Source organism: Daphnia pulex, chromosome 10 (genome assembly GCF_021134715.1).
Source record: "Daphnia pulex isolate KAP4 chromosome 10, ASM2113471v1".
NCBI lineage: Eukaryota > Metazoa > Arthropoda > Branchiopoda > Diplostraca > Daphniidae > Daphnia > Daphnia pulex.
The window spans coordinates 12,835,546-12,859,003 of record NC_060026.1 but is presented as its reverse complement, the minus strand read 5'-3'; the positions used below and the strand labels follow the sequence as shown (position 1 = coordinate 12,859,003).

Genomic DNA, 23,458 nt, shown 5'->3' with positions numbered 1-23,458 from the left:
AAATAGAAACATGGCAACGTTCTTTAGGAAAGGGGGAGGGAAAATAGTCAAAATACGTTCAAACGTTTCAGTTTCGAGTCGGACGTAGACCGCCATTGTTCAGGGGAAGCATCGTACACTTGTTTCCGAAAATATCTGTTTTTTTTTTCTCATTCTGTTGGCATTGTATTGTTTTTGTTGATATCCACCGTACTTTCCCATTCCTACGGTACTACATTTTATTCTGTTACTTATTTTTAACGAAATTTAAAGAAATCATTGAAAGCGTTCTTGATAGTGGCCCCTGAAGATGGAACCCTAATCTTTTTATTGATCTCATTCTAGGGTGAGATTGCTGCTGACATGGATACTTTAGGATCAGACTCGCAAGCCACCATCCGGCTGGTGAAACGGGTTCAATTTGGCATTTTGAGCCCAGATGAAATCCGAAGGATGTCTGTTACAGATGGCGGCGTAGTTTTTCCAGAATATGAAAGAAAGCCCAAATATTTGGGTGGGCTCACAGATCCCAGACTAGGAGTAATTGATCAGTCAGGAAGGTGTGTAACTTGTAAGGGAACACGGAAAGAATGCCCAGGACATTTTGGTCATATCGATCTTGCTAAACCAGTCTTTCATATTGGGTTTCTTATGAAGACAATAAAAATCTTACACTGCGTGTGTTTCTACTGCTCAAAACTACTGGTAAAGTCTAACATCTGCATACAACATGTATCTTAAGTTCTAATTTAAGATTTACTTCGTGATTCCCTAGGTGAGCCCCAACAATCCAAGAATCCAGAAGATTTTGGTGAACTCCGAAGGGCAACCTCGAAAACGTTTGGCCCATGTATATGATCTCTGCAAAGGCATAAACATCTGCAAAATTTATATTGGAGAAGACGAGGACAAATCAGAAGAAGAAAAAACATGTCATGTTGGATGTGGTCGGTATCAGCCTATAATTCGTCGTCAAGGATTGGGGATGATTGGCGTGTGGAAACACGTCAATGAAGACTCTCAAGAAAAGAAAATAGTTTTGACAGCTGAACGTGTTTGGGAGATTTTCAAACACATTTCTGACGAAGAGTGTGCAATCCTCGGTATGGATCCTACATGCGCTCGTCCAGATTGGATGATCGTCACTTGCTTGCCTGTACCCCCACTTGCTGTTCGACCTGCAGTTGAGAATGGGGCAACCCAAGAAGACATTACACTTAAATTGGCCGATGTGATAAAAACAAACAATGAGCTGCAAAGCAACGTGCAATCTGGTGCTGCGGCCCACATCATTGCCGAAAATATAAGAATGCTTCAGAATCATGTTGCCACAATGATGAAGAATGACGTCCTTGAAGGCCTTCCGGTTGCAAAGTTGAAATCGGGACTTCCGATCGTGTCATTCAAACAACGTTTGGAAGGTAAAACATTTTAGATTTTTTGTTTTTTTTTAAATAATATCTAACGTATTTTCTTCTTTCTATTTGCAGGGAGATACGGGCGTATTCGAAGTAACTTGATGGGAAAGCGTGTAAACTTTTCGGCTCGTACAGTAATTACGCCTGATCCCAATCTGCGTATCGACCAAGTCGGCGTGCCACCAAGTATCGCACAAAAAATTACCTTCCCTGAATTCGTGACGTCTTTCAACATCGACGAGATGCGAGAATTGGTCCAGCGAGGTGACTGGCAGCATCCTGGAGCCAAGTACATAATTAAAAAAAACGGCAGACGTATAGGTCCGAGATTTCGCCCCAAGCACGTTCGTGGTCTGGAATGTGGTGATAGGATAGAACGTCATATTCGGGATGACGATCTTGTCGTTCTTAATCGGCAACCGTCGTTGCGAAAAGAATCTATGATGGGACATCGTGTTAAAGTGCTCCCCTTTTCGACGTTTCGTATGAATCCTAGCGTTGCTGCCGCCTACGACGCCTATTTTGATGGTGACGAAATGAACATGCATGTTCCTCAAAGTATGGAGACGCGTGCTGAAACTGAAAACCTTCTCCTCACTTCACGCCAAATCATCACACCCCAGGCCAATAAACCTGTTATGGGAATCGTCCAAGACGCACTTCTAGGTGCGAGTAAGATGACGAAGCGCGACGTGTTCCTCGAGAAAGACCAGATGATGAATTTACTCATGTTTCTCCCCACTTGGAATGGCAAGATGCCTCAGCCAGCCATTCTCAAACCGAGACCTCAGTGGACAGGTAATTCAATGATTAATTATGACGTCTAAGCTAAATGGCAAATAACATTTATTTTAATGATTATAGGCAAGCAGTTGTTCACTCTCATCATCCCTGGAAACGTCAACATGATGCGAACGCATTCTACCCATCCTGATGATGAAGACGAAGGGCCCTACAAGTGGATCTCTCCTGGTGACACCAAAGTCATGGTCGAAAATGGCGAGTTGGTCATGGGCATTCTATGTAAAAAGACGCTCGGTGACTCTGCCGCCTCTCTGCTGCACATTATTTTCATGGAATTGGGTCACGAAGTATGCGGTCGATTCTACGGCAACATTCAAACGGTCATCAACAACTGGTTGCTGTACGAGGGTCACAGCATCGGCATTGCAGACACGTTAATAGCTTATCATCAAACGTATATGGAAATTCAGGCTACCATCCAAAAGGCTAAAGAAGACGTGATAGAGGTCATTCAAAAGTCTCACAATGATGAGCTTGAACCCACACCTGGTAACACTCTACGAGAGACTTTCGAAAATCAAGTAAACCGTATTCTAATCGACACCCGAGACGAAACTGGTGCTTCAGCTAAGAACTCTCTGACAGAGTACAATAACCTCAAGGCTATGGTGGAAGCTGGTTCCGGAGGATCTTATTTCAACATCTCTCGGGTCATTGCCTGCGTCGGTCAGCAGAACGTCGAGGGTAAACGAATTCCCTTTGGATTCCGCAAGAGGACTTTGCCCCACTTCATCAAAGACGATTCCGGTCCCGAATCTAGAGGTTTCGTCGAAAATTCATACGTGTCAGGTTTGACACCTTCCGAGTTTTACTTCCACGCTATGGCTGGTCGTGAACGTCTCATCGATACATCCGTCAATTCTGGTTACATTCAGCGACGTCTCATCAAAGCTATGGAGTCTGTGATGGTCCACTACGACGGAACGGTACGGAACTCTGCCGGCCAGCTTCTTCAGCTTTCCTATGGAGAAGACGGGCTTTCTGGCGAATCCGTCGAATTTCAGACATTGCCAACCGTAAAGCTTTCGAATACAGAATTCGAAAAGAATTTCAAGTTTGAACCAAGCAACGAGCCCTATGTTCGACGCATGTTTAATGAAGAAATCACGCGTGAATTGACCAGTAGCGCGGAAGTCATCACCGAAATCGAACACGAATGGGAGCAGTTATACAAAGATCGCGAGGCTCTACGTCAAATTTTCCCTACCGGCGAGAACAAAGTGGTGTTGCCTTGTAACCTGCAGCGCATGATTTGGAACGTCCAGAAGAAGTTCCGCATCAACAAACGAGCACCGACAGATTTGAGTCCACTTCGTGTTATCCAAGGCGTTAGAGACCTGCTAGCCAAATGCGTCATCGTCGTTGGCGAAGACAAATTGAGCATCCAAGCCAATCAGAACGCCACGCTCTTGTTCCAGTGCCTAGTTCGCTCTACATTGTGTTCCAAGCGACTAGCTGAAGAATATCGTCTTTCATCGGAAGCCTTTGAATGGCTCATCGGCGAGATCGAAACCCGTTTCCGGCAAGCGCAAGCTCAACCTGGTGAAATGGTGGGAGCACTCGCAGCCCAGTCTATCGGTGAACCTGCCACTCAAATGACGCTCAACACTTTCCATTTTGCTGGTGTGTCATCCAAGAACGCAACACTCGGTGTCGCCCGTCTTAATGAAATTATCAACATCAGTAAGAATCCGAAAGCCCCGTCTATGACGGTCTTCTTGACGGGAGCAGCAGCACGTGATGCCGAAAAAGCTAAAATTGTTTTGTGTCGGCTTGAGCACACGACGTTGCGAATGGTAAAGGCGAACACAGCCATCTACTACGACCCAGATCCTCGAAACACGGTCATCCTGGAAGATCAGGAATTCGTCAATGTCTACTACGAAATGCCCGATTTTGATCCTAATCAACTCTCGCCTTGGTTGTTGCGTATCGAACTTGATCGAAAGCGTATGACGGACAAGCGGTTGACCATGAAGCAGATTGCTGAAAAAGTCAATGCCGAGTTCGGCAACTCTCTCAAACTAATCTTCAGCGATGACAACGCCGAAAAGTTGGTCCTTCGGATCCATTTCATCATGGATAGCGACGGCAGCAGCGACAGTAGCGACGAAGAAGAACAAGTTGACAAGATGGAAGATGATGTGTTTTTGCGCTGCATCGAAGCCAACATGCTGTCTGACATGACATTACAGGGCATTGAATCTATCAACAAAGTGTACATGCATTTGCCACAAACTGATCAGAAGAAGCGAATTGTCGTCACAGAGGCCGGCGAGTTTGAGGCAATCCCCGAATGGATCCTCGAAACGGACGGTACGCAGTTGATGAGAGTGTTGAGCGAACGTGATGTCGACCCTGTTCGTACCTATTCAAACGACATTTGTGAAATTATTGCTGTTCTTGGTATCGAGGCTGCTCGAAAATCCATAGAGAAAGAAATGAAAACTCTTTTACAATTCTACGGCCTTGACGTCAACCGTCGTCATCTGGCTCTTCTTTGTGACGTCATTACTTCCGAGGGTGATTCGATGGCCATCACTCCTCGCGAAATTAACAGAGAGGTAAATACAATTTGTTTTATTGTAGTTCTCTAATCAATTTCCCTAATCTGTTTTGTTTTGTTTTGGTTTGTTTTGTTTTGTTTTGTGTTTGTTTTGTTTTGTTTTGTGTTTGTTTTTCTAGGACACTGGTGCGTTGATGAGATGTACCGTCCGAGAAACGGTAGATGTGCTACTGGAAGCAGCTGCACATGCTGAAGTTGACCCTTTACGCGGTGTGTCCGAAAATATCATTTTAGGCCAGCTACCACGTATGGGCACAGGGTGCTTTGATGTTATCGATGTTGATCCGGAGCAGATTATTATCAACTAATCGCAATTCCTGTACCGAGAGAGTGTCCCACTACTTTCAAATGTATTCCCCATCCCCAACAAACTCGACAACAAGAAGAAAAACGAACGTAGATTGCGCAACTTGCGACCGATTCTTTTCGGAAAATTCTCCCCCCATCCGCCCTCCCTGTTTCTCTTTATCTCTCCCTCCTTTTTGATTGTTAAAGTTTTGTTTTTTGGCATTTCGCGGAAGGATCGTCCCTCTTTGATCTCTCAGCTGTGAGCTAAGGCGGGCATGGACAAGCCCTCTCTATCTCCAACCCCCCCCCCCCCCCCCATTTTGTCGTTCTTCGTTCATGAACGGGGCCAGTGGCACAAAGTGCGCAGTTTTTTTTTCTCTTTATTAGATTTTCCCTCCCCATCTCCCCCCAAAAGTAAAAATCTTAACAAAACTACTAGAACTTTATTATTCACTTTTTGCACGCATTTAAAATATTTCCGACTATGAGAATTCTCTTAATTCTCCTACACCCCTACTTTATCTTGTCCCCACAATATTTCGTTATCAAAAGTAAAATCCACACAACCCTTTATTTTGCAAGCAACCGACTGGGCATTTAAAATTCGTTAAACCATTTTTCGTTATTTTTTTGTCCCGGCTTATTCATCTCGAGAATGTGATAAGTAATGATGGGAAAACTGCCGCCCCTATGTTTCCCTGCCCCTCGTTTATTTCTCCCGTGTGTTTTCTTTGTTGGTCCAAAAATATGCGCATATATGTGAGAGTGTATGTGTGTGTACGATTTGATACATGAAAAATCTCCTATTTCACTCGTTTTTATTGTGCCAATTGTCTTGGCGGGGGACAAGAGTCTTTTTAAAAATACTTTTTCCCAGTAAGACGTAAAAATTTCTCATCAAGTCGTTTAATTACTTTTAAACTAATGAATTAATTTTTGCACAAGAATTGGAATGCGAGAAAATTGGAAAAAGAAGAAGCTAGTCGGCTGGTACGTAGCTCGCTGTGGATCCAAGAGCAAACGGGAAGGGAAGGATACATCAACGAGTTGAGAGTAGTATTTTCCAAATAATATTTTATTACCTCAACAATAAAGTCTTTTAAGTAGCGTGCAATACCATTATTTCATTTTTTATGTGCAGGAGTACATTGAAGTAGATAGCTACGGACCCTGTGGCACTCAAAGTTGTCCGGAAACGAACGGAACACCCACTGCTGCTATTCTACCTTGTCTGGACATGTTGGCCGAGAATTACAAATTCGTTCTAGCATTCGAACGTTTCATTTGTGACGACTTTGTCACGAAAAGATTTTTCGATCTGCTCAGTCGTAATACTGTGCCTATCGTTTTCGGGTAATTTCAATAGTTAATTTAATTCTGGTATTAATTTAATTACGTTGGACAAGACATTTATTTGGATAACCTTTTTAAAAATTTGAATTATTTTTTTTTTAACAGGGGAGCTGATTATAAACTGATTGCACCACCACATTCGTTCATTGATGCTCTGTCGTTCAACCCGAAAGAGTTAGCTGATCACTTACTGAAACTTGAAAAAGATGAAAAACATTATTTCCGTCATTTTTGGTGGAAAGACGTTTACAAGGTAATTTACACCAAATTAATTACAATTAAGTTGAGTGTTTACATTTTTCCGTACGAAAATTAATTTTCAGGTGCATTCGGGATATGGAGAATTGGCTTCTCGACCGTTTTGTGATTTGTGCGAGAAACTGAATAGCAATCTTCCTCGCAAAATTTATCGGTAGTGTAATAAAATTTAATTACATAACTAGAGCATTTTAAAAAAAATCCTGTTTAGAAATCTTGACGATTGGTGGTACAACAACACCAAATGCAGCGCTCCAGAAGACCGTGGCATTGTGATCCGGCATAATGGAACTGTCGATGACCTGCACAGCATTCAAATTCCCTGGTCTTTTGATGATTAGATTCGTGCTCACCTATGATTTTAATTTTATTATCGTGTACTCATCTAAGCTTAAGTTAAAATTTAAAAAAATTCTTATTAACGATGAATCTCTTTTTTGTGTTTCAATTCTCCTTAGTTTTGAATCAACGTTCGTAATTCATTTATTATCCTGTTAATATTTTATGACTGAATCAAAAAGTTGAGTTAACTGCACCTGCCCATGGTCGAATTGAGGACCTGTTGTATGTCAACCGTGATAATCGCTACACTATAGGTGCGACAGTTAAATAGTGCTCTGTCCCATTGTATACTTGACCAAGATAACGACTGAAAGTGAAAGTTAATGTGCTAGTTAATGAAGTGGGAACTTGATGGACTGAAATAAATACCACCATCGCCTCGTTGAGCAGAGAAACGCGCAAAATGTCGCACAAAGACAATCACTCGGGTCTCAATATCGCACGCAAAACGCACAGGTAACAGGTGGCAGCTAGACGAACAGGATATGGTTGTCAATAAAGGCTGAGAAATAACTTGGGCTGACTTGCAATATTTTAATTTTTGCTTTTGACAAGATATGTTGGGTAATATTTATTTTGGCAATACCTAATGATACCGCCTGTTGGCAATAATTATATAATATTATGACACCATTCAAACGTAGACGCTGCTGAGAGTATAGCCTGGAACGTAAACTACTGTTAGCGTGTTTCCTATACGGCATTTAAACTTCATTAGGTTTCTTGCGGAGTGTGCATTAATCGGGAAACAGAAATCAATTCACAAATCAATTCAAAAGCATTTGTCGTTGCTCAACAGCCTAAAGGTGGATCTAAATATGGAGCCCTTACTACCGTTTTAAGAAGACTCACGGTCACACGTAGACTTTATTCAAATTCCAGATTCCACCGAGTTCGAATTCCTGACATTGTGTTATGTCTGTAGCACGGAACACGGATACATGTATAAAATCGCCTTGAATACAAAAGTAACGTGCTGAAATTTCGATTATTGTCGGACTGAGAGGGATGGGTGAGGAAACGGAATATTTTTCATTCTCTAACTTTCACCTGCGTCAGCCATTATGTTTTTTTTTCTCACCTATCCCCTTGTCGTCTACCCTTAAGTGAAAAGAAAAGCTTTACAAAATAAAGCTATTACTAAGAAAGCATTAGCCGACAGAAAAATATTTTTTAGTTCGGTTTTCATTAATTTAGTAACTGATTCGCTTTTTCCGATTTCCATACAAAAATTCTTTTGTCGTCTTGAGCAATATTTTCCCGAGACATTTTCCATAAAGGAAAAACTTGACAAAAAAGATCAAATTTCTCTTTTTTTTAACATGCCGTACCTATTTGGAAGGAAAAGATAGCCCCCTAAAATAAAAGTATAGCTGATTTGGTTATTCCCGTGGTTCAAACAATAGGATAGGCCATGAGATACTATTTCCTAAGCTTTCGAATTTTAATCAAACTATTAATCAACTTAAACTTGAACTTGAATTTTTCTGAATTAAAAATTCGAATTCGTATTTTGGAAAAAGGTGATACTTTATGCACTTGCCCAGGTTCGAACTGAGGACCTGCTGTGTGTGAGACAGCCGTGATAACCACTACACTACAAGTGCTTATCATAAGCAGAGCTGTAGTGTTTTATAATTTTGCTAGTAGGTTTTCGTTGTTCTTTAGTCAAGAATGGTGACGCACTGACCGACAGAGATTAAAGAAGTAATAATAAATAAATCATTGCAAATATTTGCGACTATTATAGCAGAACAATATTGGAAATAAAATTTAATGACTGAAATCACTAATAAAAATCATTCAAATATTATTTGCAATACTAAAAATCGAAAATAATTGTTGCCAGTTATCGTTGCCAACACCGGGAGACCCAGCACCGTCTATATAAACTACAGCCGACCCATCTTAAAGTAATTCAGTTCACGCTGTTGTCTACTAGTTGTTGACTCATTCTTAAAGCAACTAAAACCAGCATAATGTTACCAATCATTTACTGCATGCTGATTGCCTTTCTACCAGCGACGATGGCTTCATCGTCGAATTTCTCATTCGAACGAGAAACGATTATGACCGTCTGCGACATCAACCGCATCTCCATCACCAGCAAAGGAGAACCGGTGCCCCACTGCGACGAATTACCACCGCCCGGCGACTTTTTCTCAGTTTCATCTCGCACCGTCTGGGAAATGCCGTGCGATGAAACCAGCGACGACGAACCCATCAACCGCCGCCCGACCATCTGGGACAGATCCATCAGAGCCCTCCATTGGTTACTCGAAGGTGTCCAGGATAAAATCAGATCACTGGGCAACCTCCTGGTTCTCGCCATCGAAGATGTCAGTCGTCTATCGCTCATCACTCGTCGATGGAATGTTTACTGGTTTCTCGTGGGCAGTTTGGCGTGTTCTCTACTGTTTTTCGTTCAAGGGCTATACCTCAGCCGAGCAGGTAAGCTCATCTACAACATCATTTTGAACGTGCTCATAGGATTCGCTGCGTCGGCTGCCTTTTACATGATCCACCTCTACTTTGAAAACATTTACGTCATGGCTGTTTTTGTGGCTATCGGCTTATTCGCACTAACTCCGTGGTACCCGAAATTCTACCTGTCGGCCATCGGCGTCCTCACCTCCATGGAACTGCTGATCCCGCTCTTCGGTTTCTGCATTATGCACGTCTTTGAAACCCAATTGTTTTTCGGACCTATCCTAAGCATCTTCATCAACTGCGGCTCGATTGTGATCCACATTATCTGCCTGATGGGCCTCTACATCGACGAGAAGCTGATCCTCGTCAAAGTGTTTCTCTTGCCGTTTTTCCGAATGTTCCAGAAGGTCTTTGGACTCAGCGACCAGAACCGTCAAGAAATTGAATTTATGAAAGAAAGCGCTCACCTGTTGAACAGGGAAATCTTCGAGACGTTTGGCCAAGTGGCACGTTCACCGATGAGCACTTTCGCCCAGTGGGATCAAGCATTCACCAACGTTCTCCAGACAGCTTGTCAGATCAAACAGAATCAGTGGAAAGGTGAATGTTTTCACTTCATTTACGGCACTTGCAGAACGGAGACTTTCAACCTCGGCCCTTTAGTCGATTTCGTCGCCCTGGTCACCGACACTTGCTTCAAATTGGGACACTATTCGTGTCTACGATTGGATTCGCTAGATGTGGAGAAATTCTGTTCCATGAACTTTGATGAGACCACTGCATTTGGCGCAGCATTCGCCCATTATCAAGAAGCTCTGGATACTCTGGCCCGTGAAATCATCATCGACCCGCTGACACCTAAAGTCAACAACGACCTGCTGGAGATGACGGCCGGTTTCGATTTGTTCACCTCCAAATGGACTTGGTGGTTGCGTCATTTCATCAGCTGGGGACTGGCCGGTTTGTGTCTGTCACTCGTCCTGTTATCTCTGATCTACGCCACCGTTTTCCTGCTGAAATACCGACGCAATCTCTACTTTTGCAACAATTACCTGAGCAGAGCCATCATGGAACGCTGGAACGTCCATCTGACACGACGAGAAAAAGGACGATACTACACGTCATTCACCCGTGTCATGTTCGACTACATTTACATCATGTACAACTATCCATCGCGATTCGCCGAATCGGTCCGCTTGATTGTCAAAGTCATGTTTTGTTTCTGGTTCGAGCAGTCGGCCAAATACTTGCATCATTTGCTGATGAATATCCAATTCGTCGTGCCCAACTACGGATCGGCCCGGTTCGTCTTCAACGTCCAGGGCGATGGAATGTTCGCCGTTCTGATGCGGGCCGTCCTGGGCGGCTTCAGCCTCGAGAGTAAATACTGCAAGATCGCCGATACTTCAGCCTGCAATACGGCCTTCATTCCGGTCGATTGGCGGACGTGGGTCATGTTGTTTCTACTGGCCTTTTTCTATTTCTTGATTGGACTGTACCAGAGCAAGTCGGACTACATCATGTGTCGCATATGCGATTTTCTTATACCCAAAAGAGGCGAGGAAAGAACTGAAGTGACACTGGAGGAAATCAACGAAGAACGTCGTAAGAGGAGCGTTGTGGTAGAAAAATTAGCCGAAGAAGAAATTAAGCATCCGTGTTTCGATCGCGGTCAAAATGATGCCATTATATCCTTTTATCAGCCAAGACGGTGGTACCATCGCTTCATGCCGACGCTCATCTTGTCTCTCATCGCTCACTGGAAATTGGGCGTCGATAGCATTTTGTGCCAGATTTGCGGACAGGATATCATCACGGGAAGATTCAGGTGCAAGACTCTGCTGTTTTGCGAAGAGTGTCAATGTCAATTGACTTGCTGCCCTTGCGGCAGTGATGCCTGTCAAGATGGTATAATTTTTCATGTTTGAAAAAAGCAAACAAATATTTGAAACCACCCCTCTGGCCTGCAGGCTTTTTTCTTTGAAATGTCAGTATGAATAATACAATTCTAAAAATAAATAAATTCCCTTTGCTATCTTTTTTTTAAATTTATTTAATACGATTTTATTATCATCAAAAATAAAGTTAAGAAATTTACAAAATTTGATGGTCATCTCGGCAATGGTTTCACAAGCTATATGCTTTCTTAGGACGAGCAGATATTGATAGGGATATGATAAAGGATAAAGCCATGGTATAATAAGAAGAGATGGTAGAGCCAGCTAAAATCAGAAAGTTGAAAACCCGATTTTACATCCAAGATTTTAACCGAATTATTAATTGCCTCCTTCAAAACTGTTCACCCAAAATTTCAGTTAACTTTTTCATGTATTAGATTTAATTATTCAGCCAAGAAACACTAAAAACGTATAAAGTTAAAATATTTGAATTGTAAACTAATTCAGAGTTTAAAAAAATGTTTTCAATGTGCAAGGACTTGAACCGCTGACAACACAGCTTAACGCTGGCCAGTCGATTACCCAATCAGCTTATGTAAGAGTACGGAGCCCAACTTTAATCTACTAATAAATAAATATTTAAGGAAACTGAAAAAAAAACAACAATATAGACTAATCGGGTATAGAAAGACACTTGCACACTGGCGTCCCTTCATTTAAACATGACATGACATGTTCAAACTCGAAACGACTACTCTAACAAACAATGCGTGACTAGTTAAAGCTACAAAGAATCAAGAGGTGCGTTGGAACATCCCGGCCGATACATCAATGGATATATCTGACGCTCTAACCACTACCCTATGATCGTCAACATAATTATTCGTTTTTCAAAGGTAGACATTTGACTCTCGCGCCAACGAAAAAGCAAAGGGGATGGGAGCGGATGGTGATAGACCATGGCCCAAGTTTAAATTAATAAAAAATAAATATTTAAGTAAACTAGAATTACCACAAAATTTAACGGGTAGGCCTATGGAGAGACACATGCACACTGCCGTGCCTTCGCTTCTAATGACTTAACATTTCGAGCTCGTTACAGACTGCTCTGAACATCATTGGTTTGATCCAGTTACATTTCATGGTACAATGAGTCCGTGAGGTGCTTTCGGTCATGGTATATCAATGGATATATCAGACGCTCTATCCACTACCCTATCAGCGTCAACATAATTAGGTTTTTCAATAGTAGTCATTTAATTCGTAGCAGTTATAAAATATTGGATCTAATTCCCCGATCCGTGACATTCTGAGTTTTCCCTCTCACGTCTTTTTTTTATTCCGGGAATTTATTGTAACATAACGATAACGAAATATTTAATAGTTTTAGGGCATAATATGTCCGTCATATTTAAAACTGTCTAATGCAGGCCTATTGAACGTTGGGTATCATTTGATTCACATCAATATATCTATTTCTACACAACAGACCTCAGATGAATCTGAATTCAGGTTGATGAGGTTAAAATTTAAAATAACAAAGTGTAAATGTCAATTTTAAATTCAAGATTTTAATGGACGAATTAAATATCCAATTTGAACAATGCGTGTCCGGCTGTGTCAAAACCCAATGAAAGGGAGTAGAGTTTATTTAATATGTACCATTCGGCACCATTTCACGAAGTTATATAGAATATTAAGCTAATAATAATTGTGTTTCTGTATTATAGGCCTAAGATGTTGATCTAAAGAAGAAAATGCTCAGTCATCAGAAGGCCGTTTGTCCCTCGGTAGTTTGGGGACGTTTAAGGTTTAGTACGTTTTAGTACAAGTATTTTCAATAATCGATTTTTACCCGGAAGTACATAGAGACCCTTCGGCGGCCTCGCTAATCGAATTTCAATTACCTACAACCCTAATATGGAAAATTCTTTCGAGACCTTTGATTCCTGTATACGTCGCCGAGTCCCGGTGGTGATGCGGGAATCTGTGTATCAGGATCCGTTTGTTCCCTTTTTAGTGGTCGGCCAAGCGGGTCTTGCCCTTTAGGCAACATTTGTTGCATCAGTAAGAATACCAGCAATTTTTCTTTTCCGCTTTCCTATTTTGTGTTTTAACTCTTCTTTTGACCAGATGAAATCCGAAGGATGTCTGTCACAGAAGATGGCATTACATATCACAGAAATTTATGAATATGCTGGTAAGCCCAAATTGGGTGGGCTCATGGATCCCAGACAGGGAGTAATTATTATCTTAATTAATGTCACGAGCACGGGTTATGAATAGCATACGATCAAATGAATAGCCACTCCCGTGAAGGAGAAGTAATAAGTTCCCGTCGCTTAGCCGTGAATATTCCTGATGTTAAATTCATGATTGGCCACTACCGCCAAATTGAACGGAATTGGAGTGTCAAGTCAGTTGAATAAAGAACTTGTTTGTACGTAGAAATGGGTGGGCGCTGTTTTGCCGTCGGCATATCCGATCCTTCTCTGCAAAGCTGCAAATAAAAGAATCAGACAATATCTGAGACAATCAATATAATCAGTAACTGCACGTGAAGATGTCGTAGCTTTTCCATTAGAATAAAACTTACAGTAAACCGCCACTCCACCTTCTTCGATACTTTCACCAAAAAGAATCCGTTCAGTTTATGCCCCATTCGCCGCAGGTCTGTACTGGAGGTTGGCATGCGACCAATGTCAACTATTTCGCTCATTCTTCGTTTATTTTTAAGGTTGACGCTGCGCAACAAGCAAATTGCATCTGGCGAGTCAAAACTCATGAAAATTATATGAAAATTATTTTCTCGTGTTTACACTTCAGATTGGCGATGGAAATTTCAAACAGGCGCAAGATTTTGTTACGAAGAACGAAAAAAAAATTGTTTCCCGTTTTCACTCAAAAGAAAATACTTGCAGATTCACGACGGACTAGACGAATATTCTCCCATTCTCCTCTATTTGCCTCTATTGTCATCACAGGCTCTCTACTCAACACATTCGACGGCCATCGTGCGATTTTAAGAAGACGCCAACTTCTCCTTTAAGGCTCAAAATTCAAAAAGTATAAGATGAATGTAATTTATCGTGGAATGACCGTTTTTCACATTTTTTTTTTACATTTTGTATGGCTGTAGCTGTAGCCGAGTTGTAGACGCAGTCTCTTGCTATTGCGTTATAAACACAATAACAGTGAGTCCATCAAATAATCAAAATAATGTGCGTCTATATCCACTGTAAACTGTTATGATTCTTCTTTCATTTTGTAATAGAGAAATCATGCGTCCCAGATGACATATTGTAACGATAACCAAATGAAGTTGCTGCTGTCGGTTGAAACCCGATCAGAAGAGATGGCCATTTATGCGGCTTGGGGTACAAATAAGGTATCCGTACGATTCGGCCAATAATTCTAGCCGAATCATGTAATTATTTTTATATGATTCGGCCGTTGGCCGAATTCTACATTTTTTTATGTTGTATTCGGCCAAAGGCCGAATCAAACAATGAAATAAAATCGCATTCGGCTAAAAACTTTTGTATTTTATTTATTCGGCCACGGTATTTTTTTTGTATGATTCGGCAAAAACAAAAAAATATGTAATTCGGCCAAAACATAAAAATATGCAATTGGCAGCGCTGGTTAAAAAAGGTTGGGAAACTCGAATGTTGTTTTTTCTCTAGTTGATACCTGGTTCTCCTGTCATCATCATCGTGAAACTTTACTCTGCTATTATGTCTTGCTACATCTGCAAATCGGCTTTTGTTGGTGCAATGGGTCGTCGTTGCACTATTAAAAAATCAAGTGTAGCAAACTTGATTGTTTGAATAAAAGAAGTGATACATGTTTTGTGAATAACACGGTCGTGTGAATATACCTGAACGGACACACACACACCGTATAAAACGTACAAGGTACAATTAAAAAATAAAAACCCAAACGATTAAAAACCCTCAACCGCTTCGCTAGACAGTAATAGAAACATGGCAACGTTTTTTAAGAAAGGTGGAGGGAAAATACGTTCAAAAATCAAAACGTTTCGAGTGTCGCCGCAATTGTTATTCATAGGAGGCTTCACACACGACAGGTGCAAGCTTGGAAGCATCGTACAGTATCCTGCAAAAAAATCCGAACGGCGATTTTTTTCAAAAAGCCACCTATCAATATTACGGAGAACTGTGTTTGGCTTTTAGCCCAAATTGGGGGGGGGGGGCAAGGAGGAAAGCGAAAGGTGGGAAGAAACAAAAAGGAATAATTAGCCATTGGGCATGTCTTCTTCCTCCCCCCTCCAAAAAATATATGAATGAACAGACAGGCTGTCTGAAATTTTCATGGCGCGAAAAATTGATTCAACCAACTTAAGCTCATTGCCGATTATTAGACAAGTGACTTAAAGCGATTCCATTCAATTTTTCCCGCTTTGATGCAAGATTTGGTAGCTTTTTGCTTTTCTTGTCACTTGTCCAAAAATTGACAGTTAGCCTAAGGCTATTCCAGACAGCCTGTCTGGTTTCATATCATATTTTTTATTTCGGAGGGAGGGGGTCTCTTTCTTCCCACCTTTCGCTTTCTTCCTTGCCCCCTAAATTTGGGCTAGAAGCCAAACACAGTTCTCCGCAATATAGATAGGTGGCTGTTTTGAAAAAAATCGCTGTTCGGATTTTTTTGCAGGATACTGTACATTTCCAAAAATATCCGTTTTTTTTTTGTTTTTTTTTTATTCTGTTGGCAAGTGCATTTGTTTCTTGATTTTCACTGCACTCTCCCTTTCCTACGGTAACACACTATTTTATTTGTGTTACTTATTTTTAATGAAATTTGATGAAATCAACGAAAGAAAGGTTGCTACCATGGCTGCTACCTTGATATTGAACATTAATCTAGAATACGAAATTCGACCACAACCTTGAGTGGAAACTGGAAAAAGTTTGAAATCTACAAGACAAAAGTATTGTTTTTTTTTATATTTTAAACGTGCAGTGAAATGTAATAATATTCTATGCTTTATTTAGAGTCTTATTGAAAAGCTCTTATTAGGGTTAGACACTTCACAGCAAATCTCAGCTTATTGTGGGAACATCTTGAATGATGACCAATCATCCTCAGTAAAATCGAAATGGGAAGTGCAATTTTCTTCTGGTGATTACAGGAAAGGTAATGCAAAGATTATTTTAAAGCATATATAATTGTTCATGAATATAATTGTTCATGAACAACTGTTCATGAATTTCAATTTTATTTTCAGGTTTCAATGCTGGTTATTCCGAAGCAAATGGAAGTTGATTCTGACGTGTCAACTGCCACACCTTGTTCAAAAAGAAGGACTAGGAGGACTACGGAAGTCTTTTGTGACGACGACGGTCGATTTAATTTCAAGAATTGGCACAAGTACTCTCTTAGAAAAATGTTCACACTGGACTATGAACATATATTTTCGTCACGAAATCGAAAATATATTTCATGAAATCGTGTACAAATTTTTCACAATTTTTGAATATAAGTCTTCGTAAAAATTGCAAGTGAAGTTTTATTTCACATTTGATGAAGTGTGAACATATATTTCACACTAAAGGAGCGTTTTTATATGGGATGGACGAAACACTTTGTCTATGTTGGCGCAATCTCTTCCCACTCTTCCCACCCTGCGCAATCCCACCACGAAAAATTTAAAAAAATGAAGGGCGTCTCTTTCTTTTCTTCTTTCTTCTTATATTTCTTTATCTTTCTTTCTTTTCCTTATGCTATATTCCATTATTTCTATATGCCCGCTGCCGTCAGTAAGCCTTTGTAATCAAAAGAGGCAAAGTCAAATGTTAACAAAGAAATAAACCCGAAAACAACCCTCATATTGCTACAGCGTTTGAAAATCGCTTGAAAGCAAGATGTTCAAATTCGTTATTTCAAAGGTATGCATCGCGAAGCTGTCAAATGTTAGCACTACATATATTTCCCTACCTTATTTGTAAAAATTATCTTATCTTATTTTAAAAATTATCTTATTTCCCCTACCCGTCGGCAGTATAGCTCCAAGACCTTGAAAACACCCCTTTGTCTACATTGAATTTCCCCCGAATTTCATTCCAGTAAAATCTTGTCAGACACAGTTGAGCTTCATTCTTATAGTTTTCCACATTTCAAAAATGGTATTGTGTCGTGTTTCTTATTTGATGACTCGTAAAAAGAGTTTGTGCGAGTGTTCGTCTATGGATGACATATGCTTGATCAAGGTATGTAACACATTCTTAAATTTATTTACTGCCAGTAATATTGTTGAATTCTATCGATAGCTTCGTCGAAGTGTCTCGTCGATAAAGTTCTGTTGATTTTGGAGATGGCTGATGGATTTGAAGTTGAAGACGAACTCTCTTTCAGTGTCTATGTGAGTAACACTGAGGAACCTTCTTTCTTTGTAAAAAAAAAATGTGATATAACAGAGCCACATCCAACACCAAGTGTCGAAAATTCTCCGTCGGATGGAGCCAAGGAGAAGGTTATACAACATTTATGAATAACGATTAATGTCATTCGGTATTTTCTGATTTGTATTTCATTGGCTGTTCCTTTCATATTTTTAGGGCCTATTTGACGACTTGAGAAAAATAATCGAAACGTCAGGAAGGCCCTCAACGGAAAGAACGGGAGTTGCAACATATTCAATTTTTTCCGGTTGGTTTCATTTCAGCTTAGTTGTCCATGTCTCTTAAATAATTATTTCTAATTTTGTTTAAAGGAGGACACAAATTTGAATTCTGCCATTGTAGCCGATGCATCCCGCGGGATGAAACAACCAGGACTGATTATACTTGGAGTGGACCAATTCTACCTTAAATTAGATGAGCATGCAGTCAAACTTGGAGTTGGTTGCGTGTCAGAGGCCATGGGATATGTTTTGGGGGCTTATTTTGTGTTTAATTGCTCATATCCGCCTCTGTGGCACATGGTTTTTTGTTTTTTTTGGAAGAAGTTGTAAATATTCCTAAAGAACTTAGGAGCGTAATATCTTCAATCACCATTAGAAATTTCGTGTCAAAACTTTCCAAAGTATCTAATTAGTTAGCAATGTATTAAGTTGGAACTGGGAAAATACAATGTCTTTGAGTAAATTCATTTTTTATCGTTTTTTAATTAAACCTTATGCAATAGTACTACAAACAATTGAATCGATGAATATAGCATGTTACTGTCTACTATTCTATCAGAATATGTTTATGAATTCTAATATTAATATTGCATATATTGTTATATCATTATCTTGATAACATAACAATGCAGTATCGGTAACAGTTTTGTTATTTAAAACTTTTCTTTCCGATGACCTTGAATTGTTCATCGTGAAAACCTTGAATTGTTCCTGTAGACGACCTTGAATTATTCCGAAAAACTTAATCCAGGTCCTTAACCTTGGATCCAAGGTTTTTGCATCTTAGAAACAAATGCTTGACGAAATGAATATTATTGTTCACACTGCTGCAGTCTTAAATGAACTTTATTTTTCACTCCTGAAACGATAAAATATTTTCACGAAATTTGCGAACATATATGTTCCGATGCCATTTTACGAACATATATGTTCGCTAAAACGCGAACATTTTTCTTAGAGAGTATTTCGAATCAGTAAATGTGGAAGGAAAAAATGTTTCATTTATCCCATGTGAATCAAAACCAACTCTCTGTTGTCTCTGAATTCCCTTAATTGACTATCGTTCACTTATTTTGTTAAAAGGTTTACCATGTTATTGAAATTGTCTTATCTAACAAATACAATGTAACAATAAATTTCATGCTTTTTTATTATTGCGTCGGAAAATTAGCGCGAGCTGGTAGGAATTTGAATAGAAGTTTATTAGCAGTTTTAAATACGGTAATATATCGTTGGAAATACTAACCTTAAGCGCTAAAAAATTCCGTTTACGTTTGCCGTTTTAAAACCTATTTGTACCTAGTTTTATTTAGGGGTTGGTCAAACGCATTTGGATCCGTTTTAGAACTTCATTCAAGACAGTTTAATTGCGCTTTATAGGCGTATCTAAACGGGTTTGCAAAACCAGATACAAGACAACAAACGGGTTTTACAAACTGTATTGAAACAACTTTATTTACGGTAGACAGCTTGTAGGGATGCCTAAGCCAGCCATTCTCAAACCGAGACTTCTGTGGACAGGTAATTCAGTGATTAATAATAACGTCTAAACGAAATCGCAAATAACATAAATTTTAATGATTATAGGCAAGCAGCTGTTCACTCTGATCATTCCTGAGATCGTCGGAGGCACGAGTAAGAACTAGATCTAGAGTATGCCCTTTGTCATGTGTCGCCACGTTGACTAGTTGCACAAGACCGAACGAGTCGATCAGGTCGAGAAAACTGCAGGCCGATGGATTCAGTGTGGAATCAACGTGAAAATTGAAATCCCCAACTATTACAAGCTTGTATGTGTATGTACGATTTGATACATGAAAATTCTGTTTCCTATTTCACTCGTTTTTATTGTGCCAATTGTCTTGGCCGAGGACAAGAAGCCCAAGACGAAGTGGGAAATCTTAAAGGCGGAAAGGCTTGAGAAAGAAGCCTCCTAACCCCTCGACTCTCCTAACCCCGGCGCAGAGAGCTCAGTTCGACGAGGAGGAAGCCCTCATACGTCGGGATAGAGAGGCGCAGAACGCTCTAAGAGGAGAGGTTCGCGCAGCAAAAAAGAGGAAACGAGACGCGGTGGAAGAGGCTAAGATACGCCTGTAGATAATAGACGTAGATTTCAGAACGTGTTTTACAAACTCAATCGACATCGTGTTCTTTACCCGCTGTGGCTCTTCTTTTTGTTCAACGTCTTCACTCTGAAACAGCTGACAATCGATGAAACGGAAAATGCTGAAGTTAAAGAATTGGATATTGTTAAGCACATCATTGAGCATCAATCATCGGCTAGTTTTCAGGAATCTTAAAAAGTGAAAACAATTCTCATGTGGAATCCGTGGTACGGCGACTTTGGTTTCACGTTGGATGACGACTCTTCTTTCAGGTAATTTTAATTGATTTATTTGTCAAATTAAGTTAAAACATTTAGAATTTATTTTAGAGATTGTAAATCTACTAAAGGCTCAGCTGATTTGTTTATTTTGACATTATAATAAGAGAAAAAAAACTGTTAAGATCTAATGACATATTTTCTTATCTCATATCAGTCGTATGGGGTGCAAGGTCACAAATTGCGTCCTGTCGAAAAACTTTTCCTGAGTGGGAAATCTTAAAGGCGGAAAGGCTTGAGAAAGAAGCCTTGACTCTCCTAACCCCGGCGCAGAGAGCTCAGTTCGACGAGGACGAAGCCCTCATACGTCGGGATAATAGAGAGGCACAGAACGCTCTAAGAGGAGAGGTTCGCGCAGCAAAAAAGAGGAAACGAGACGAGGTGGAAGAGGCTAAGATACGCCTGGTAGAAAAAGAAGCAAAAGACAAGCGCGAGGAGTACGAACGCTCTAAGCGTCGTAGGGTTAACCCTCAAGTTTGTCAGGGTAACTCGGCATTTCACATGGAAGAACCGCCTTGAAGGTAATACATTTGAGAATTGTTTTGTTATTGATATCTAACGAATTTCCTTCTATAGTGGATTTTGCTGCTCGTTAAATAAAATAAATAAATCAATCAATCAATAAAAAACCGACTAGAAGGTAATACATTTTAGAATTTTTTTGTTTTTATAATCTTACTTATGTTCTTTTTATCAACAGGCAAGAAAGGGCGTATTCAAGGTAACTTGATGGGAAAGCATGTGGATTTTGCTGCTCGTACCGTAATTACGCCTGACCCCAATCTGCGTGACCAAGCTGAAATCGTCACTCAATTCAACATTGAAAAGATGCAAGAACTCGTCCAGTGAGGTGACTCGCTTCAAAAGGAAGCTGTTGGCATTCCAGCAAGCCGAGTTCGCGGTTAAGGAGGCTAAGCTTGAGCGCGAACGCCAGGCGCTCGAGATTAAACGCCGCAGAACCGAGGAGACCCCAGTTCACTGTAACTGGACTCAGGTCCCACGAGCCTACGCAGGGGTTAGTAGTATTGCACGGCAGACCGCCTCGATTCCAGTAGCCACTAGCCGGAAGAAACTCGTCATTTGTTTTGCTAGAAACGTCAGTTAAAATATAAAAGCCGAACTTTATCATGCAGGTTAATATTATTTTAGGTCAGCCACCACGTATGGGCACATGCTGCTTCGACCTATTTCTCGATGCCGATAAGTGAAAACAAGGAATTGTAAAAAATTCCAATTAGTTTTGGCACTGTATTGGGTACAGGGCAGTCGATACCGCCGAAGCCGTCGAAAAGCAAGGCACTAGTCCGGCCGAAGTTTCATTCGCTGGGATACGAAGAAGTAGCGGCTGCCGAAACAGAAAAGACACTGAAAGTCATTCTTGAAAGGTGCGACGAGGAAAAAGCTGGAGCCACGCCAGCCAAAACTCCAAAGACTCCAAAGCCAACGTTCCGACCTCCGTCAAAGGAGTTAGTAGAGGCAGCTGCGAAACAGGCGACCCAGCGAAAGCGCCTCAGATCGTCGAAAGATTCTGAGATAATCAACCTGTCAGACTCGTCCAAATTACTCTTTGGAGACGATTAAGACGAGCTGCCGAGTGATAAAGAAGACGAGCTCCTCAAAAAGACCCCAGTCCAGATCCCGGCTTCGACCAGGCCGTCACACCAGCAGCTGCCACGACAGCCCAGGCGGAAGACGACCAACCACCGCGCCCGGTCCCAAAACGATCGGGGCAACTAATCGACTCAGGTTGCGACACTGAGCCTGAGCTACAGTTGGCGGGCGGAAGAAGCGGCCCTTAAGGAAGCGGCACTCAGCACCTTCCCCACAAACCTAACACAAATAACCCTCGCCCTTATTTTACAGATAAAACACGCGAATTTGTGTTCAGCTGTGCACAACGTTTAACTTACTGTTTTCAGATCCCCTTTTAATTGTTGTAAAATCTTGTCAATTCAAGTTCTTTTGGAAAGTTTATATCAATGTAAGATGTAAGACATCTCAGGTCTTAGCCATTCCTGTGTTGAATTCCAGAGTCTTCGTAAAATTCACTACAAAGTTAAAAATTCATCCATTTCTCATGTTTGCTTACATTGCAGTTTTCTCTGAGGCATTCCACAAAATAAGATACGATATAATTTGCTACAAAGTTATTCTCCATTTTCCACATTTTTACGATCCTTTCTAATGTATCATTGCATGTTGAGTAACCAAAGTGAAAGTAACTTTTTATTTGTAAATGAGCAAAAACGACACCTGCTATCTTCGACAATGGCTACCCGACACTGGCTACTTAATTTGCTATCTCTTAAAATGTACCCAATTTGTAGGCAACAGGTGAAATTTTAGGTGCATGGATCCAGCTCAACACGCAATAGGGATATATAAGTGCGATGTAAATCAATCATTGATGAGATCATGCGAAGCAACGTAACTTTCCAAATCTATTAAAGCTTACAATACTTCGGAGGTATAGGCCGGTATAGGCCTATTACATCCGAAATATTCAGGAACTTGTTGCAAACTGGGAATGCAAACAATGATTGTACGAGAAACTGTTCGTTTAAAATTTAACATAGCTATACTCGCTTGACAATGGCATAAATACCACAAGCACATGTAAAACGAATTACGTAGAATCAAAAATTTAGAGTCTGATTCTAAATTCTTTTTGATTCTTGATTCTGAATCAAACATCACTGAATGATTGTGATTTTTGATTCTTTGATTCTATTCAGGTTTGAATCCGTTCACATTTATGATCGATTCGGCAGATCACTGCTGCTGAAGGATTGAGTGCATCCAGCTTCATTGCGAATTATTGCCGTAAAAACCTAGCTCAGACGAAGATGGTTTTTGTAAGAAAGTTGATCTGTATTAGTGTAGGAATAGAGCTCATTTTTCAAAAAAGTTACAATTCGACCCATTTCCCTAATCCATTGATGATTTCTGTACTTAAGGTTTTTAAATAGTTATGGTAACTTTTGATCGAATAAGGTCGAAAAGACGCTGATTTTTATTATCCTTGTTAAATTTCGATAAAACAAATAACAGCTGACAATAATTTGCAACAATAACCTAATGAATAATGAAAATGAA

The 23,458-nt window shown here is 40.4% G+C and overlaps 3 protein-coding genes, 1 long non-coding RNA gene and 1 other non-coding gene across 6 annotated transcripts; 4 read left to right on the top strand and 1 right to left on the bottom strand.

Annotated features, from left to right (window-relative positions):
- The first annotated feature begins 60 nt into the window (after window positions 1-60).
- On the top strand, window positions 61-5,861 carry LOC124204133 (DNA-directed RNA polymerase II subunit RPB1-like). Its single transcript, XM_046601142.1, has 6 exons — window positions 61-208; window positions 325-684; window positions 755-1,400; window positions 1,470-2,195; window positions 2,262-4,765; window positions 4,887-5,861. The coding sequence occupies exons 2-6, from the start codon at window positions 343-345 to the stop codon at window positions 5,073-5,075; spliced, it is 4,407 nt and encodes a 1,468-aa protein (XP_046457098.1). The 5' UTR covers window positions 61-208; window positions 325-342; the 3' UTR covers window positions 5,076-5,861.
- On the top strand, window positions 5,803-7,091 carry LOC124203528 (alpha-(1,3)-fucosyltransferase C-like). The gene is made up of 6 exons (XM_046600202.1): window positions 5,803-5,814; window positions 6,001-6,108; window positions 6,197-6,408; window positions 6,514-6,661; window positions 6,732-6,820; window positions 6,878-7,091. The coding sequence occupies exons 1-6, from the start codon at window positions 5,803-5,805 to the stop codon at window positions 7,005-7,007; spliced, it is 699 nt and encodes a 232-aa protein (XP_046456158.1). The 3' UTR covers window positions 7,008-7,091.
- Window positions 7,092-8,542: 1,451 nt separating this feature from the next.
- On the bottom strand, window positions 8,543-8,615 carry Trnav-cac. The gene has a single exon. It is a non-coding gene; the product is annotated as a tRNA-Val (tRNA).
- Window positions 8,616-17,487: 8,872 nt separating this feature from the next.
- On the top strand, window positions 17,488-18,446 carry LOC124204135. The gene is made up of 3 exons (XR_006878761.1): window positions 17,488-17,566; window positions 17,627-18,005; window positions 18,070-18,446. It is a non-coding gene; the product is annotated as an uncharacterized LOC124204135 (long non-coding RNA).
- A 1,636-nt stretch (window positions 18,447-20,082) lies between these two features.
- On the top strand, window positions 20,083-21,051 carry LOC124204134. 2 transcript variants are annotated; one of them, XR_006878760.1, is made up of 3 exons: window positions 20,083-20,356; window positions 20,520-20,883; window positions 20,939-21,006. XR_006878760.1 is itself a non-coding variant. In XM_046601143.1 (2 exons), the coding sequence occupies exons 1-2, from the start codon at window positions 20,338-20,340 to the stop codon at window positions 20,879-20,881; spliced, it is 381 nt and encodes a 126-aa protein (XP_046457099.1). In that variant the 5' UTR covers window positions 20,083-20,337; the 3' UTR covers window positions 20,882-21,051. The 2 variants fall into 2 exon arrangements, 1 of the variants encoding a protein (XP_046457099.1); XM_046601143.1 differs by having other exon boundaries at window positions 20,520-21,051.
- The last annotated feature ends 2,407 nt before the right edge of the window (window positions 21,052-23,458 follow it).